The sequence below is a fragment of the Ambystoma mexicanum genome, chromosome 9 (genome assembly GCF_040938575.1).
Source record: "Ambystoma mexicanum isolate Mex_15411 chromosome 9, UKY_AmexF1_1, whole genome shotgun sequence".
Classification (NCBI taxonomy): Eukaryota; Metazoa; Chordata; class Amphibia; order Caudata; family Ambystomatidae; genus Ambystoma; species Ambystoma mexicanum.
In genome coordinates, this window is record NC_090931.1 from 564,140,064 (window position 1) to 564,153,558 (window position 13,495).

Below are 13,495 nucleotides of genomic sequence, written 5' to 3' on the forward strand. Positions count from 1 at the left end.
AGAGTGGCCTTTCAAGCCTAGTTCTGCATTGAACCAACTCACAGGTTCTATCGGCTTATTTCAGTAGACAACAGGATTAATGTCAGCACAGATTGATCAGTGCAACCTCACTATTTGTCTTATCACAGATCGCCTTGGCAAGAAGTGTGTACTTGGCCCCTGAATTTATCATGATTTTTACCATTGTTCATTACACATGAATCCAGACCTTGGGACCTTTAGCCCCCTTCTTCCCTGTCTTCAATGGAGAATTAAGGTCTTCATACAATTCTTCCACTGTGTTGGTGTTGCTGGATGTATAGAATGTGGCTATGTAGTCCTTTGTTTTGCATCAATGACAAGCCATTCGTATTGCTGGATATTGCTCTCCGCTGGCTATGCCATGTGGATAAACACACCTGGAGCACTTCCTTCTTTCCGTATGATCTATTCTCAGCAGTTTGTCTTGGCTCAGACATCTCTGGTTTATTGTTTTGCCTCTATTTGGTGGACTTCTGTGTTATTTGTGTGCGCTGGTGGCTGGTGTTGTTGCTTATTCTGTTTTTTTCCATGAACCTTTGCAAGCTTATTGATGTGTTTGCTCTCGTTTGCTACCCAAAGTACTGTATTTTGGCTCAGCTCACTCTTTGAACATTATTCTTCTCATACCTTGCTATCTCTGCACTCTAGCATGAACTGGTCCCAGAACCTTTTCTTTTATCTGTCTGTGCTCTGACATTGCATGTGACGCCAAGACCTTTAAGGTAGTTACATAGTCCTCTACTGCTTTGCCTTCTTCTTGTGTTCTTTTGCCAAACAGATTCCTCTATAGGATAATTCTAAGTGTGGTTTGTGAATGGTTGTGTATCGTTTTAAGGCATTTCTCACATTCACTTAGTACTTGCCTCTCTGCTGTCATGCGTGGGGGTAGCTTCTCAAACATATCTTGTGCTGCTCTCCCAAGATAATGTATTAATAAACATGTATTCCTCTCCACTCAATACTTCTTTCCACATGCAGCCTGCACGTAATGCTCAAATCCTTTCTTTCATCGTTTCCATTCTGCTGGTGGCATTCCTGGTGATGCCAGGAATATCTTTGGTGGTGGAACACTCTGCATGGTTTTGTCTTCCTCAAAGCAGTGCCTTTGGCCACTAGCGGTAAACTGCATTATTATTCTTATTTATTTATTTGTATATGTGGCACCGTAAGCCCACAGGCATCTGGGCGCCAGGCAAGATCAACACAACAATATATAAAAAGACGGGACAGCGATCAGGAGAGTTAAATCAGGTCACAGATAGCATTACTTAAAAAGAAAGGTTTTGAGCTCTCGTCAGAATGGTGGTGTGTTTTGTTCTTGTCTCATGGCCTGGGGTAGAGAGTTCCAAAGTTTGTCTGAAAGGACTGGGAAAGATTTTCCCAGTTTGTTAGCCCGCTCGAAGGTTGGGTTGGCAATCAATGCTAGAGTAGATGAGCGAAGAGTTCATCTAGGCTCGTAAGGACTGACCATGTTTTTCAGGTAGACTGGCAGCGTCCCGTGTAGACGTCTATGGATGACCACAGAGTGACTTGAAGTGCACCCTTGCAGGTACCGGGAGCCAGTGTGGGTCTTGTTGACTTCTGGGGATTTGTACCCATTGTGATTTCGTTTTGATAACAGGAACAGCATTATTCTGTGATTTGCATTTTTTGTAGACATTTCTTGTTAGCTCATATCAGTGAAGCATCACAGTAATCGATCCTCTGTAGTATTATGACATGCGCTACTAATGGACAGCTGAGCTCAGAAAGGAAGGGACGGATATTTTTCAACAGTCGGAGGTAATAGGTGCAGTTCTTAACCACCTGATGGACGTGGGTTTCAGAACTAAGTGAAGAATCGAGGTGAACGCCTAATGATTTTACCTTCTCAAATACCAAGATGTCCCAGTCTTGGATTGAAAAAGACAGGTATCTGGGTTTGAGTTTAAGCCTAGCCTAAGGTGACCCAAAAATCAACAGTTCGGTCTTATTTCTGTTTAGAAACATCCAGTTCAAGTTCATCCAGGTTTCAATCTGGAAATAGGTATTTTCCAAGTTTGTATGATCGAGCTCATAACTCCCAGAGAGTTGCAGGTCTAGCTGGGTGTCATCCGTGTAATTGGTAAAAAAGACACCATTCTCCTCCAGGAGGTTACACAGAGGTCTGGTGCACAAGTTGAACAGCAAGAGGGAGAAACAGGCTAACTGTGGGTCACCACAGGTGACAGGGGCCGGAGGGGAGGAGGGTCGCCCCAGCAAATCCTAGAATTCTGGTGCAGGAGAAAGGACTGTATCCAGTCGATAGCTTCCTGGCTGCACAGTCCTATATTCCTCAGAATATGGAGGAGGAGCTCATGTCTAGCAGATCAAAAGCTGCTGACATGTCTAATAGCACCAATAGACAAGCTTTACCACTGTCGAAAACGTAGAGTGGAACACAGAAATTATGTCTGGGCGCACAAAAAAGCACGGTGTGAGTGCGCAAATGAGAGCCAGAACACACTAATTAGCAAAAGTAACAGCAAATAGCGTGCTCATGTGCACCTACGCAGCATTAGTAGGGTTATGTGGTCATTGGGCTCCATAGAGTGGTGCTGTCACTGATTTGTGGTTGCCCTGTGGCGAAGTGGATGTTTGGCTAAAAGCCTGGTTGTGCTGTAGGGTCACTGTCCCGGTAACAGGTTGTGTTAAGTTTGTGGTGACACTTTATGCAGATTTATTGCACTCTTCTTTGCACCTCACTCTCCTTCCAATTCTGGGTGGAGTGTCATATCATTCTATTGTCGTGCTATATATATTTTTTTCCTTTCCCTTAATGTTCGTGTGCACACATTTTTATGCATGTCCCTTCTTTTTTTCTGTGCAGGTGCTGGCCTTTTGAGGGTGCAGTCCCTCAATGCTTGTATCTTATTTCCTTATGAGTGTATTGAGAGCCGTGTTTGTTGTCAGTTGTGCCTTTGGTTGGCATTGCATCTCGAGTTTCCTAGAAACTTTGCTGGACATGTGCATGAGAGCACGTAGGCTGGCATTGAGCTACAGGAGCACAACGCTTGTGCTGGATTGCCACTTGTGCCTTTACTGAACCCGAGAGCTTCTACCCCTCTGCGCCTCTTGATGCTGGCTCACCTTTGTTTTCCGATCACAATACAGTGGACACAATGCATGCGCTGAGCGTGTCGCTCCCCTGCGCCTTGCAGTAAGTGTAGTTCTGTTTGCTCCCTATTTGAACCCTGCACAGGTCCTCCTGGCGATGGGTTCGAACTCTGTACCTCACCAATAGGAAAGTAGCAAAAAACATCCAAGGAGGCTGAGCGGTTACAAAACATTTTATTGTATGTTCACTGAAGCCCCCACTACGCCACCCCCCTCTTTCTGGCAGACCTCCTCATCTGCCTTACGTGGATTCTTTGATCCGAAGATTCCAAGTAATGCAACTGGAATGCCACAGACGCTTTCACTCAGGGTGACTCCCTAGTGGTCCTTAGTAGCCCATCTGCTGCCTCTACCTAATTGGCAGCGCCATAATTTCCTGGCATCTAACCGCGCGGTCTGCTTCCCACTAGGCATCTGTCTTCCCCTCGTTTAGTATCACCTTAGACAAGCTCTAATCCACGTAGACAAGCTCTAACCCAGTAGACAAGCTCTAATCCAGTAGACAAGCTCTAATCCACGTAGACAAGCTCTAATCCACCTAGACAAGCTCTAATCCACCTAGACAAACTGTAATCCATGTAGACAAGCTCTAATCCACCTCGACAAGCTCTAATCCAGTAGACAAGCTCTAACCCAGTAGACAAACTCTAATCCACGTAGACAAGCTCTAATCCACGTAGACAAGCTCTAACCTAGTAGACAAGCTCTAATCCACGTAGACAAGCTCTAACCCAATAGACAAGCTCTAATCCAGTAGACAAGCTCTAACCCAGTAGACAAGCTCTAATCCACCTAGACAAACTCTAATCCACCTAGACAAGCTCTAACCCACGTAGAAAAGCTCTAATCCACGTAGACAAGCTCTAATCCACGTAGACAAACTCTAATCCACGTAGACAAATTGTAATCCATGTAGACAAGCTCTAATCCACCTCGACAAGCTCTAATCCAGTAGACAAGCTCTTACCCAGTAGACAAGCTCTAATCCACGTAGACAAGCTCTAACCCAGTAGACAAGCTCTAATCCACGTAGACAAGCTCTAACCCAGTAGACAAGCTCTAATCCACGTAGACAAGCTCTAATCCACATTTGGATGTGCATCATGGGAGCTTCAGCACAAGACTGGAAATGCTTCCTCCTACTAGGTGGGCGATATGCTTGAAGTGCTTCCTGCCAGCAAAGCCTGAAGATTGGTTGCGCTTCACTTGAGGTGGAGCGAAAGCCTGGAGATATTTTATTTTTAAAAAAGAGCAGCTTTTCTAATGTCTCCTATAATACAAGTCAGAAGGTTAAGTACGCTGGGTGAGCTAGACAAAAAGGTTGGTATTTCCTCTGCAGCCACTCCAAAAGGATTAGCGCTTCATGTAAGTAACGAGGCACTACTATGAGTGTCTCCTAGCCTGAGCTGATGGCTAGCATGTCATATTGGTTCCAGTAGAAAATGGGGGTATTAACAGTTAGGATGGAAAGTCATGAGTGCTTCCTCTTAGCTAGAGCTTTGGGCGAGGGGTGTCTCAAAAACTAAAACAGAAGGCCACTGGGGTTTTCTGTGACCAGCGGTAACTATGCTGGATTGCATCGGTTCTACTTGTGCAATATGTTTGGTGCTCATGATAGCTCTGGTGCGTTTAGGCTGCAGAAATTAAGTCTATACTGGCCTAAAAAAAAAAGGGTGTGCGCGACAAATGCATTCTCAAATGGCAAAAACATTGCATATAAAACGTGGGCTCAACAAAGCATTCTGTAGTGGCTGCAGGTCAACATGTATATTAAACACCAACATATGCTAATCAATAAAGAAAAGCTGAAATCCATGGTCTTTTACTTACTGCTCGTAGCGCCATTAGCAGGCTTGCATAGGAGAAGACGATGGTACTAAGTGGCATAATGAAGCAGGTGATGAACAAGACCATGATATAGCTATTATTGTTGCTGCCCCCCGTGTACCAGTTCGGGCCGCAGGAAGTTCTCAGACCTGTGGTGAAAAGACAGTGTTAATGGTTGGCACATGTGGCCAGGGCGACATTGAATCCACATTTGCCTTACATCTTTTAACATCAGACTCTCCCTAGTGTTGGTTGCCATAGCTGAGCTGCCTTTGCGGCAGCCAAAACAGGACAAAAGGGTTGCAAATATCTAGGTTCATCAGTGCTCAAATACAAAGTTATATAACTCAGTGTAAATACAATGGGCCTCATTCCGAGTAGGGCGGTAAGGGATACCGGGCACCGGTAAGGAGACCGGTGCCGGTAATCCCTTACCGCCCTACTACGAGGTCCCTTAGCGGGTCCCTCCTTTAACGCCCGGTCTGACCAAGCGTTATGGACGGGACCCGTTAAGGGACTTCAGAGCTAATAACGGTACCGCAATGTGCGGTACCGTTATTAGCGCCTTCCCCATTCCCATTGAGCCCTATGGGGGCTCAAATGGGAATGGGGAATGGCTTTTTCAATGGGGATTTACCGGTCCTGCAAAGATCGGACTACACCGGTAAGTCCCCATTGATCCATACCAGTGCCGGTACCGTTATTGGAGGCAGTCATGGCGCAAATAGCGCCATGACTACTTTCAATCTCAGAATGAGGCCCAATGACTCCCAACATAGGTAGTTAAAGAAGATAGAATCCAGGAAGCAAAGGGCCGCTCCCCTATTAGCACAAGGATCCTCCATGTGAGTACTCCCCCACCCCATTTAGTAGGCAATATTATATGCGATCAAAGTGCGGCAGTGGGGCACTATCGTGGTTGTGAATCGAAACAAGTTCTACCGTATGTCGTTGCAAATGTGAGCGTGCTCAGACATTATCCCAAGAAAGTTCTGAAGCCCGGTTGACTACACTTCCAAGACACATTTCAGTATTGAAGAAGAATACGTAGAGTGGCATAAAGGGAGGTAAAATGGGGAAAAAAAGCCAAAAAAAAAGCACAATCTCAAAAGCACCGAAGGCAATTGACACTGTGACGTACAGCGATCTGAGGAGGGGGTGTAAACTAATCAGAACTTTGATGGAAGTGGGAACTGTTCAACTCAAACAACATGTCGTGAAATAGCTGCAATGAAGAGCCAGTGAGATGTGGCCGATAAAAGAGCAGGTGACATTGCCACTCCAAGAATCTACTGGCTGCTCAAACCAATCTAGTTACGCAGCATTGGCATAACCATGTGTAGCAACAAAAGTGAATTATTTCACTTTCTTAATTTATGAATCTCTAGCTCAGAGTGCCCACCTGTAAGTACTTCAATGATCAGTGCATTATTTTCCCTCCTTGTCCAGCTTTCTGTCCATATGTTATGGCCATTCTTGGTTTTGTTGCTGCCATGGATAGCAATTTGGTTGTGCGGTTATGGGCTCTGTTCGCACAACCGACACATTAAGAGGTATAATGGAGGAGATACCTTCGGGCACGTAGCTGCTCCAGCCGAAGAGCGGTGGTGCCGTCCAGAGGAGAGACCACAGCCACGTGAATGCACAGCCCATCACAGCATGCTTCTGCTGGAAGCGAAAGTCCCCCATCGGCTTGCAGATCACAATGTACCTTTCGAAGGCCAAGATGGCCAGGGACCAAAGACCTACGATGCCTGTGGAGAGAGAATATTTGTACAACCATTAAGGTACATGTACAGAACGAGAGGCGGATGGAGAGGAATAAAAGCCAGCGGTTGTACCAGTGAAAATATTGGCTGGCTAGCAACGGTACATTGCCAAGTAGATCATTTTCAACAAATTTAACATTACAGCAGAAACTGCACAATAAAACCTATGAGTAATATTCCACCTAGAACTCCGAAATCGAAAAATTCCAGCTGCATAATGACATTTTTCTAGTTTTTACCATTCTGCAACTGACTATCTCAAAGCCGTTTATTGTGAACTGCCCGGTTAGATCGACAGAAGGCCGCTGAAGCATCTACCAATTGACCTTATAGCCTCCCACCGCAACCTACGCCACATACCGCCACACAACCACAACACTAAAACACTCCATGCTAAACACTCTGGCCACAATCTCAAAGCACATGAAATGCATACATAAACCCAACTGGGCCACCACACAAACTCACACTTCATAGCAAACATACCTTCCAGCCAGGTCTCACCAGAAGCTTAACCCGCCCACAGAGCACGGGTGCTTCTGAGCTGCATGCATCAACACCACAGCACCATGTTCTCATCCCCCTACCTCTACTATCTTCAAATCATAACCAATCCCAAGCCATTTTTTGTAGCTCCATAAGCACCAAGAGTCCTTGAAAATCGTAAACATCATTGGTTGTAATAACCCAGAAACATAATTTAACACAGCACAATATAGAAGAGCATAGCATGACATAAAATGGCATGATAAACCGGGCAATAAACCGGGCAATAATAGAGGCTGAGGACAACCTATGAGACGCCAAAGCAATGGAGGGAGGAGAGGTAACCAAGGCTGTTTTTTATACCAGGCCCAGAATCGAAACTACTGGGACGAAGGGGCAAAGCAGTCTCGGAGCGGGAATCGCTTCTGATTAACCTATTCAACTATACTCTGAAAGATGCAGAACAAAAAAATCTTAATAAAGGACTGGGATATGTAATTACCAAAAAACACGACCCATTTGAATTTCGTATTGAGTTTAATTAACTAATGTGTAAAATTCACTTGAGGGAATTCTTTGCACTTGAGACAGAGTCACCGGGCTTTGGATCCACCAATTGTACTGGCCTACGGAATCCTTCCACCTTTTGTCCACCCACACACAGTTAATCCCCCGAATCCCTTATTTTTGAGAAAAAAGTCAGTGCTGACATTGCAGCTAGTGAGGCCAATCAACGTCGACCTTTTCAAAACCTTACCAAAGAGGAACAAGCACTGAATTCACTTTCTACAAACCCCACAATCATCATTAAGAAAGCTGATAAAGGTGGAGGGATTGTTATCATGAACCGTACCGATTACATCAATGAGTGTGAGAAACAACTCAGTAATACCCATTACTACCGCCAACTCCAAGAGGACCCGACTAAAGAACTACAACAGCTAATTTCAGAGAAAATCTCCAAAGCCAAAGATAGAAAGTGGATTTCGAAACAAGAAGCAGATTTTCTGAATAATAGAAACCCCAGCATTCCTACTTTCTACACTTTGCCCAAAGTACATAAGACCCTTATTAACCCACCCGGACGACCAATAGTAGCTGGTATTAACTCTATACTTGAACCATTATCAATGTTTGCTGATCACTACCTGCAAATTTATGTACAGAAAATGCAATCGTACCTCGAAGATTCCAGGGACGTTATCAACATCTTTGAGAACCTGGAATTCGATCCTGCCAACTCGTTACTTTTAGTATTCAACATCATCTCCCTCTATACTAATATACTGCAACAGGCCTCGCTAGACACGATTGAAGAGATACTACTTACACGTGTAGATCAAGATCCCGTCCCGACTTCCTTCATTATTTGGTGTATGGAGGTGGCCCTCAAACAGAACTATTTTGAATTCAATGGGAACTTTTTCCAACAGATCGAGGGGACCGCCATGGGCGCCATGATGGCCCCTAGTGTGGCCAATTTATACGTAGAAACTTTTGAAAAAACACATATATATAGCATCAACAACCCTTTCACTAGGAACATCAAAAAGTGGAACCGCTTTATAGATGACATTCTAGTGGTCTGGGAGGGCACCCGGACCTCAGCCGACAATTTATTTACATGGCTGAATAGTCTAAACCCCCATCTTCAATTTACTATGACAGCCAGCGAACTATTGACTAATTTTCTGGATATTACAATCTACTTTCATAATGGTTTATTAAAAGTCAAACCCTACCATAAACCCACTGACAAGAACTCATTACTTGACTATTCCAGCAATCATGTGAAGCATTTGCATGAAAACTTGCCCTTTGGCCAATTTCTACGCTTAAAACGCAACAGCTCTGATAAAGATGCATATGAAAAAGAGGCTGGTGATCTAAGTAAAAACTTAAGACAAAGAGGCTATCCAAAACAGCTAGTTAAGAAAGCCGCCAAACGGGCTTTTAATAATAACAGAGATGCACTTTTGGAACCCAAACTGGCAAAGGAAAAAGAAGAACGTATAGTCTGTGTAAGCACATTCACGGACCAGAGCCTTAAGATTACGAACATTATTAAAAAGCATTGGAAAATATTCAGCACATCTTCTCCCCCTCTCCCGCTACCTATTTTCACTTATAAAAAAAGCACTACAGTAGGGAATAGAGTGAGTAACAGCAAATTGAAATGCATCATTGCTCCTGACCCCAAACTAACCACCTTGTGAGGCCTGCCTGAAGCCACGGGTCACTACACTACCCGTGTGGCTCTTGTGGAGTCCGCAAACTTACCACTAGGAGTAAAGAAATTGATATAGGGGGCTCCAAACCCTGCATCCAGAAAAGTCTAACTAATTGTAACACCGAGTTTGTGGTTTATTTGATTACTTGCAAATGTGGTTTACTTTATGTGGGAAAGACCATCCGGTAAGTTAAAACGCGTATAATGGAACACCGTAGTTGCTTAAAAAACAAAACTGAGAATGCACCATTGGTGAAACACTTTTGTGCTGTTAAACATAGTTACGAGGTTTTTACGTGGACTGTCCTTGTGGCTCTGAAAGGGGGCAATTCCTCTTCACTTGAAAAAGAACTGTTTAAATGTGAACAAAGATTGATTTATATGCTGGGTAGTGATGTCACAGGCTTGAACGAGTCCGTTGAATGGCATAAAATCCAGCCATAATCCATTTGGGGTAATTACTTCCCCTCCCAGAGTTTTGGTTCCTGTCCCGCTAGGCTGATCCTAGTATTGTGGGCTCTTCTAACTTTTTTTCCTCTCCTATACTAGGTCCCACTTTGGTACTTTTTTCCACCTCTTGTCTGTAACGAGTTTGGACACTGACACGTCTGCTACCTTTCTTTCCTGGCGTTTGGAGGTAACTTGGATAATTCTGTTTACCCGGTCCGGACTAGTTACTTATTTCTGTGGTTCTGTGGTTCCCGTGGGGACTAGCTTTGGCATAGATTGGCCTGTTTAAATGAAAATTTAGGTAGCTGGAGTGTTATAGCATGTTACTAGTGCATGCCCATTCGTGCCGCTCAAGCGCACTTTTTGTCCTATATGTATTAGTAGCTCTCTGCCCCTTATTCATCCGTGCTCTGGATTTTACTAGCACTGGGTGGAATTGTTTCCTTCTATCTCGGCAAATCTTCCTTGCCGCCACACTGCTTTAGTTAGGGTTCCTTCACTGTCTCCCCGACTTCACTACCAGGGTGCCTCCCTTATCTACCCGAGTGCGCCTGGTTGTTCCAATATGGCCGCCACCTGTCGCCTCACATCCAGCTCTACAGGCGAGGAGCCGACGGACAACTAGACATAGCAAATGGACTTAGCCGTTTCCATGCCAACGCATCCGTTGCTCCTTCTATTGTGACTCTCTTCCCACAGACGCCGCTTACCTTCGCATGACACTGCACTTTTCCCGGACTGGTCCGCCTGACCCAGGTTTGCTGTCACTTGTTACTGCAAATAAACCCACTGACAAGAACTCATTACTTGACTATTCCAGCAATCATGTGAAGCATGTGCATGAAAACTTGCCCTTTGGCCAATTTCTACGCTTAAAACGCAACAGCTCTGATAAAGATACATAGTTTTCCAGCCACTTAGGCACGAACGTTATTGATATTACTGACCTACTCCTTCCCATATTTCTCTGTAGCTGCCGAATCTAGTTTTTGCATTTTTTGCTTAACGGGAACGCACAGAGGGTACCGCATTGTGGACATCTCACCGTAGTCCGTGTGGTGGTTTAGCCCTTTCTGTGCCATGGAAGTGTTCCATTAGAGGTATGTTCTTGGTGCATTTTCTTAGATATATATATTATTTAATCTGCCACTTTGGCATAATCCGTCTGCCTCATACTGGTTTACCTTAGCTACCATGATTGGTTGTATTACACTTTGGTAACATGGGTATTTCTGCAACATTGGTATATTCCGTCTGCTTCATATTGGTTTACCTAAACTATTATGATTGGTTGTAATTACACTTTGGCAACACGGGTGTTCTAATGCACGCTGTATTGGTCGTTTTTTGCTGCTTATGTTCAGATTTTCAGATTTGTTCTACTATCTCTAGCTGCACGTTTCACCAGAGCTTTCCATTTCTTGAAGTGTCCGGAAACCCACTGATATATTCGGGCCAGCGACCGCACACTACCTCTCAACTCAGTGTTTTATGGCTCTCACTTTCTAGGCTTCTATTCTTCACCTGTTCACTAATTAGGTGTGGTTCCGTCTGTGGTATTTTGCCACTGACCCCTACTCACCATTTGTTTTTAGGAATCCATTCGATTTGCTGTAAGGCTGACTCCTCACTTGTTTAGCGCCGCACCCCTGGAGGACTCTGGATACCTGATTCGGATCCTAGTCCAACATGACCTATCTCCTAATTTCTCCGGCAGGTCTGTGTTCTCTATTGACATACTTAAGTGTTAAACTTTAACCAGGTTTTTTTGCGTTCAGTTCCTGTGTTGTGAGCTATGAGATTGCTTTTTTAGTATTAGCTGACTGAGTGGCTTTTCCTATATTTAATATTTTGTAGGACTGATTCTCCTTCCTACGTCCAACTGATCTTTTTTGAAGTTGTGAGCCCCCACGAGCATACCAAAAGGTAATTTACCTGTTTTTTGGTTCTCTAGTTCATTTTCAAACTCTACAATTCAAACTAGCTATTCATCAGCTTAACTTTGTTTTTATGTATTTTTAAACCTACAGGTGCTATGAAATTGACTCATATCAAGTCTGTGACTCTATAAGGACTAGGTTTTTCGTCAAAATCGTTTTCTGCTGATGAATGTTCGTGACTTGTGTTTGTGAACAGAAACATGTCGAGACATCCCTCTGGATTAAAAACAGAGTTGTGATAAAATGGCATAATAATCCAAATGGATTCTGATACACAATAGGTAGTCTGAAGTGTATAGTGTTTTCTTTTGTATTTGTTTTAGCTAGCAACTGTCTGCTTATTACTTATTCCTATGTTCCTTTTGTAAAGTATCGTTATTTTTGTGGACCTCTGAATTTAATCATGTTTTAACTTGTTATTTGATTATTATTAAAATGTGTTTGGTAATTTTTTATATGCGTTAGGTCCTATCTTTAGGTCTTATTCTTTCGTGACCAGCACCTGTACATTTAGTTCTGTCTCCCATTTATATAATGATATACCATATAACATAGGCTGATCACATAAGGTGGTATGGCAGAACATATTGAAAAACAATGTTGCCCTACTACTTTGTGCCCAAAATGCAGCATATGGTCTCTTTGTTTAAATCCAGATACAATACACCTCGGAGCACTTTGAGGAAGCGGGTGTGGCATCCATTGAGTAGGGAAAACAGACAATCAGTTGCAAAGTGCATCTCGCACACATTTTACAAAAACACATGCAGTGTATTTAACTCTTACAAACATATTATTTCGCAAGTATCAGGTAAGAATATTTCCAAAATAGTCACAGCAGTGTTTTATCTTAGCCAGCACGTGTTTCAAGCGGTGCTCTTCATCAGGGATATAACACTGCTATCTGATAAGTGGTGTTCTAATTATGCTAACATACCACGCTTCTTATGCGATGCGCTACGCATGCTGTAGCATATCCCCCACTGCAGGGACTGAAGCTTTTTGGCTATATCACAAGGCAATCAATTTGTCACATGCAGTTGAGCAGTGGTCCATTACCAGTGTTTCACCCTCAATAAGTGTGCCAGGTCTCATTAGAGATCACAATTCCTCCCGTGGTTGCCTGTAGATCCCTTGCTGCCAAATTTCCCACCCTCCCCTGTTGTTAGCTCCTCACTCCCTTGTTTCTCCGCTTCCCTCACCGTGTTCTTCCCCCATGATTGTAAAACACTCCATTGCTTACTGAAGCTCGGCCTGCTCTCAATAAATACAATTATAATAATAAACAATGAAAAGGTCATTTGGATCTGCTAACCGAGGAGTAGTAGATTTTACATTGGTAGATGTACATCACTTCCCCAATCAATTTCATTTTTTGTAGGAGAATCATTTTTGGAATAACAGGTCTACCCATCAATGGCACTGGTAATTGTTTTCAATGTTTTCATTGTCACTGTGATGACCCCTAGTCATTTATTAGTGTTTAGTTCATAGAATAAAACTTTGTCATGAATACCCAGGTGTCCGATCCCATGTGGTGACCATATACTGTACGCCCTCTCTAGACACCTGCACCGTTGGTACACTCTCGGATTTGAAGCCGTTTACTTCCAGTTCTGCTGGGGCCTCACTGACTG

At 43.7% G+C, this 13,495-nt stretch overlaps 1 protein-coding gene across 1 annotated transcript in view; it reads right to left on the reverse strand.

Annotated features, from left to right (window-relative positions):
* LOC138489671 (pinopsin-like) overlaps nt 1-13,495 on the reverse strand; it is an 86,534-nt gene that overhangs the window by 24,303 nt on the left and 48,736 nt on the right. Inside the window, exons 2-3 of the mRNA XM_069617328.1 lie at nt 6,555-6,737; nt 4,987-5,132 (exon numbers count right to left, since the gene is read on the reverse strand). Coding sequence (XP_069473429.1) covers nt 4,987-5,132; nt 6,555-6,737 — 329 coding nt within the window. The remainder of the gene's footprint in view (nt 1-4,986; nt 5,133-6,554; nt 6,738-13,495) is intronic.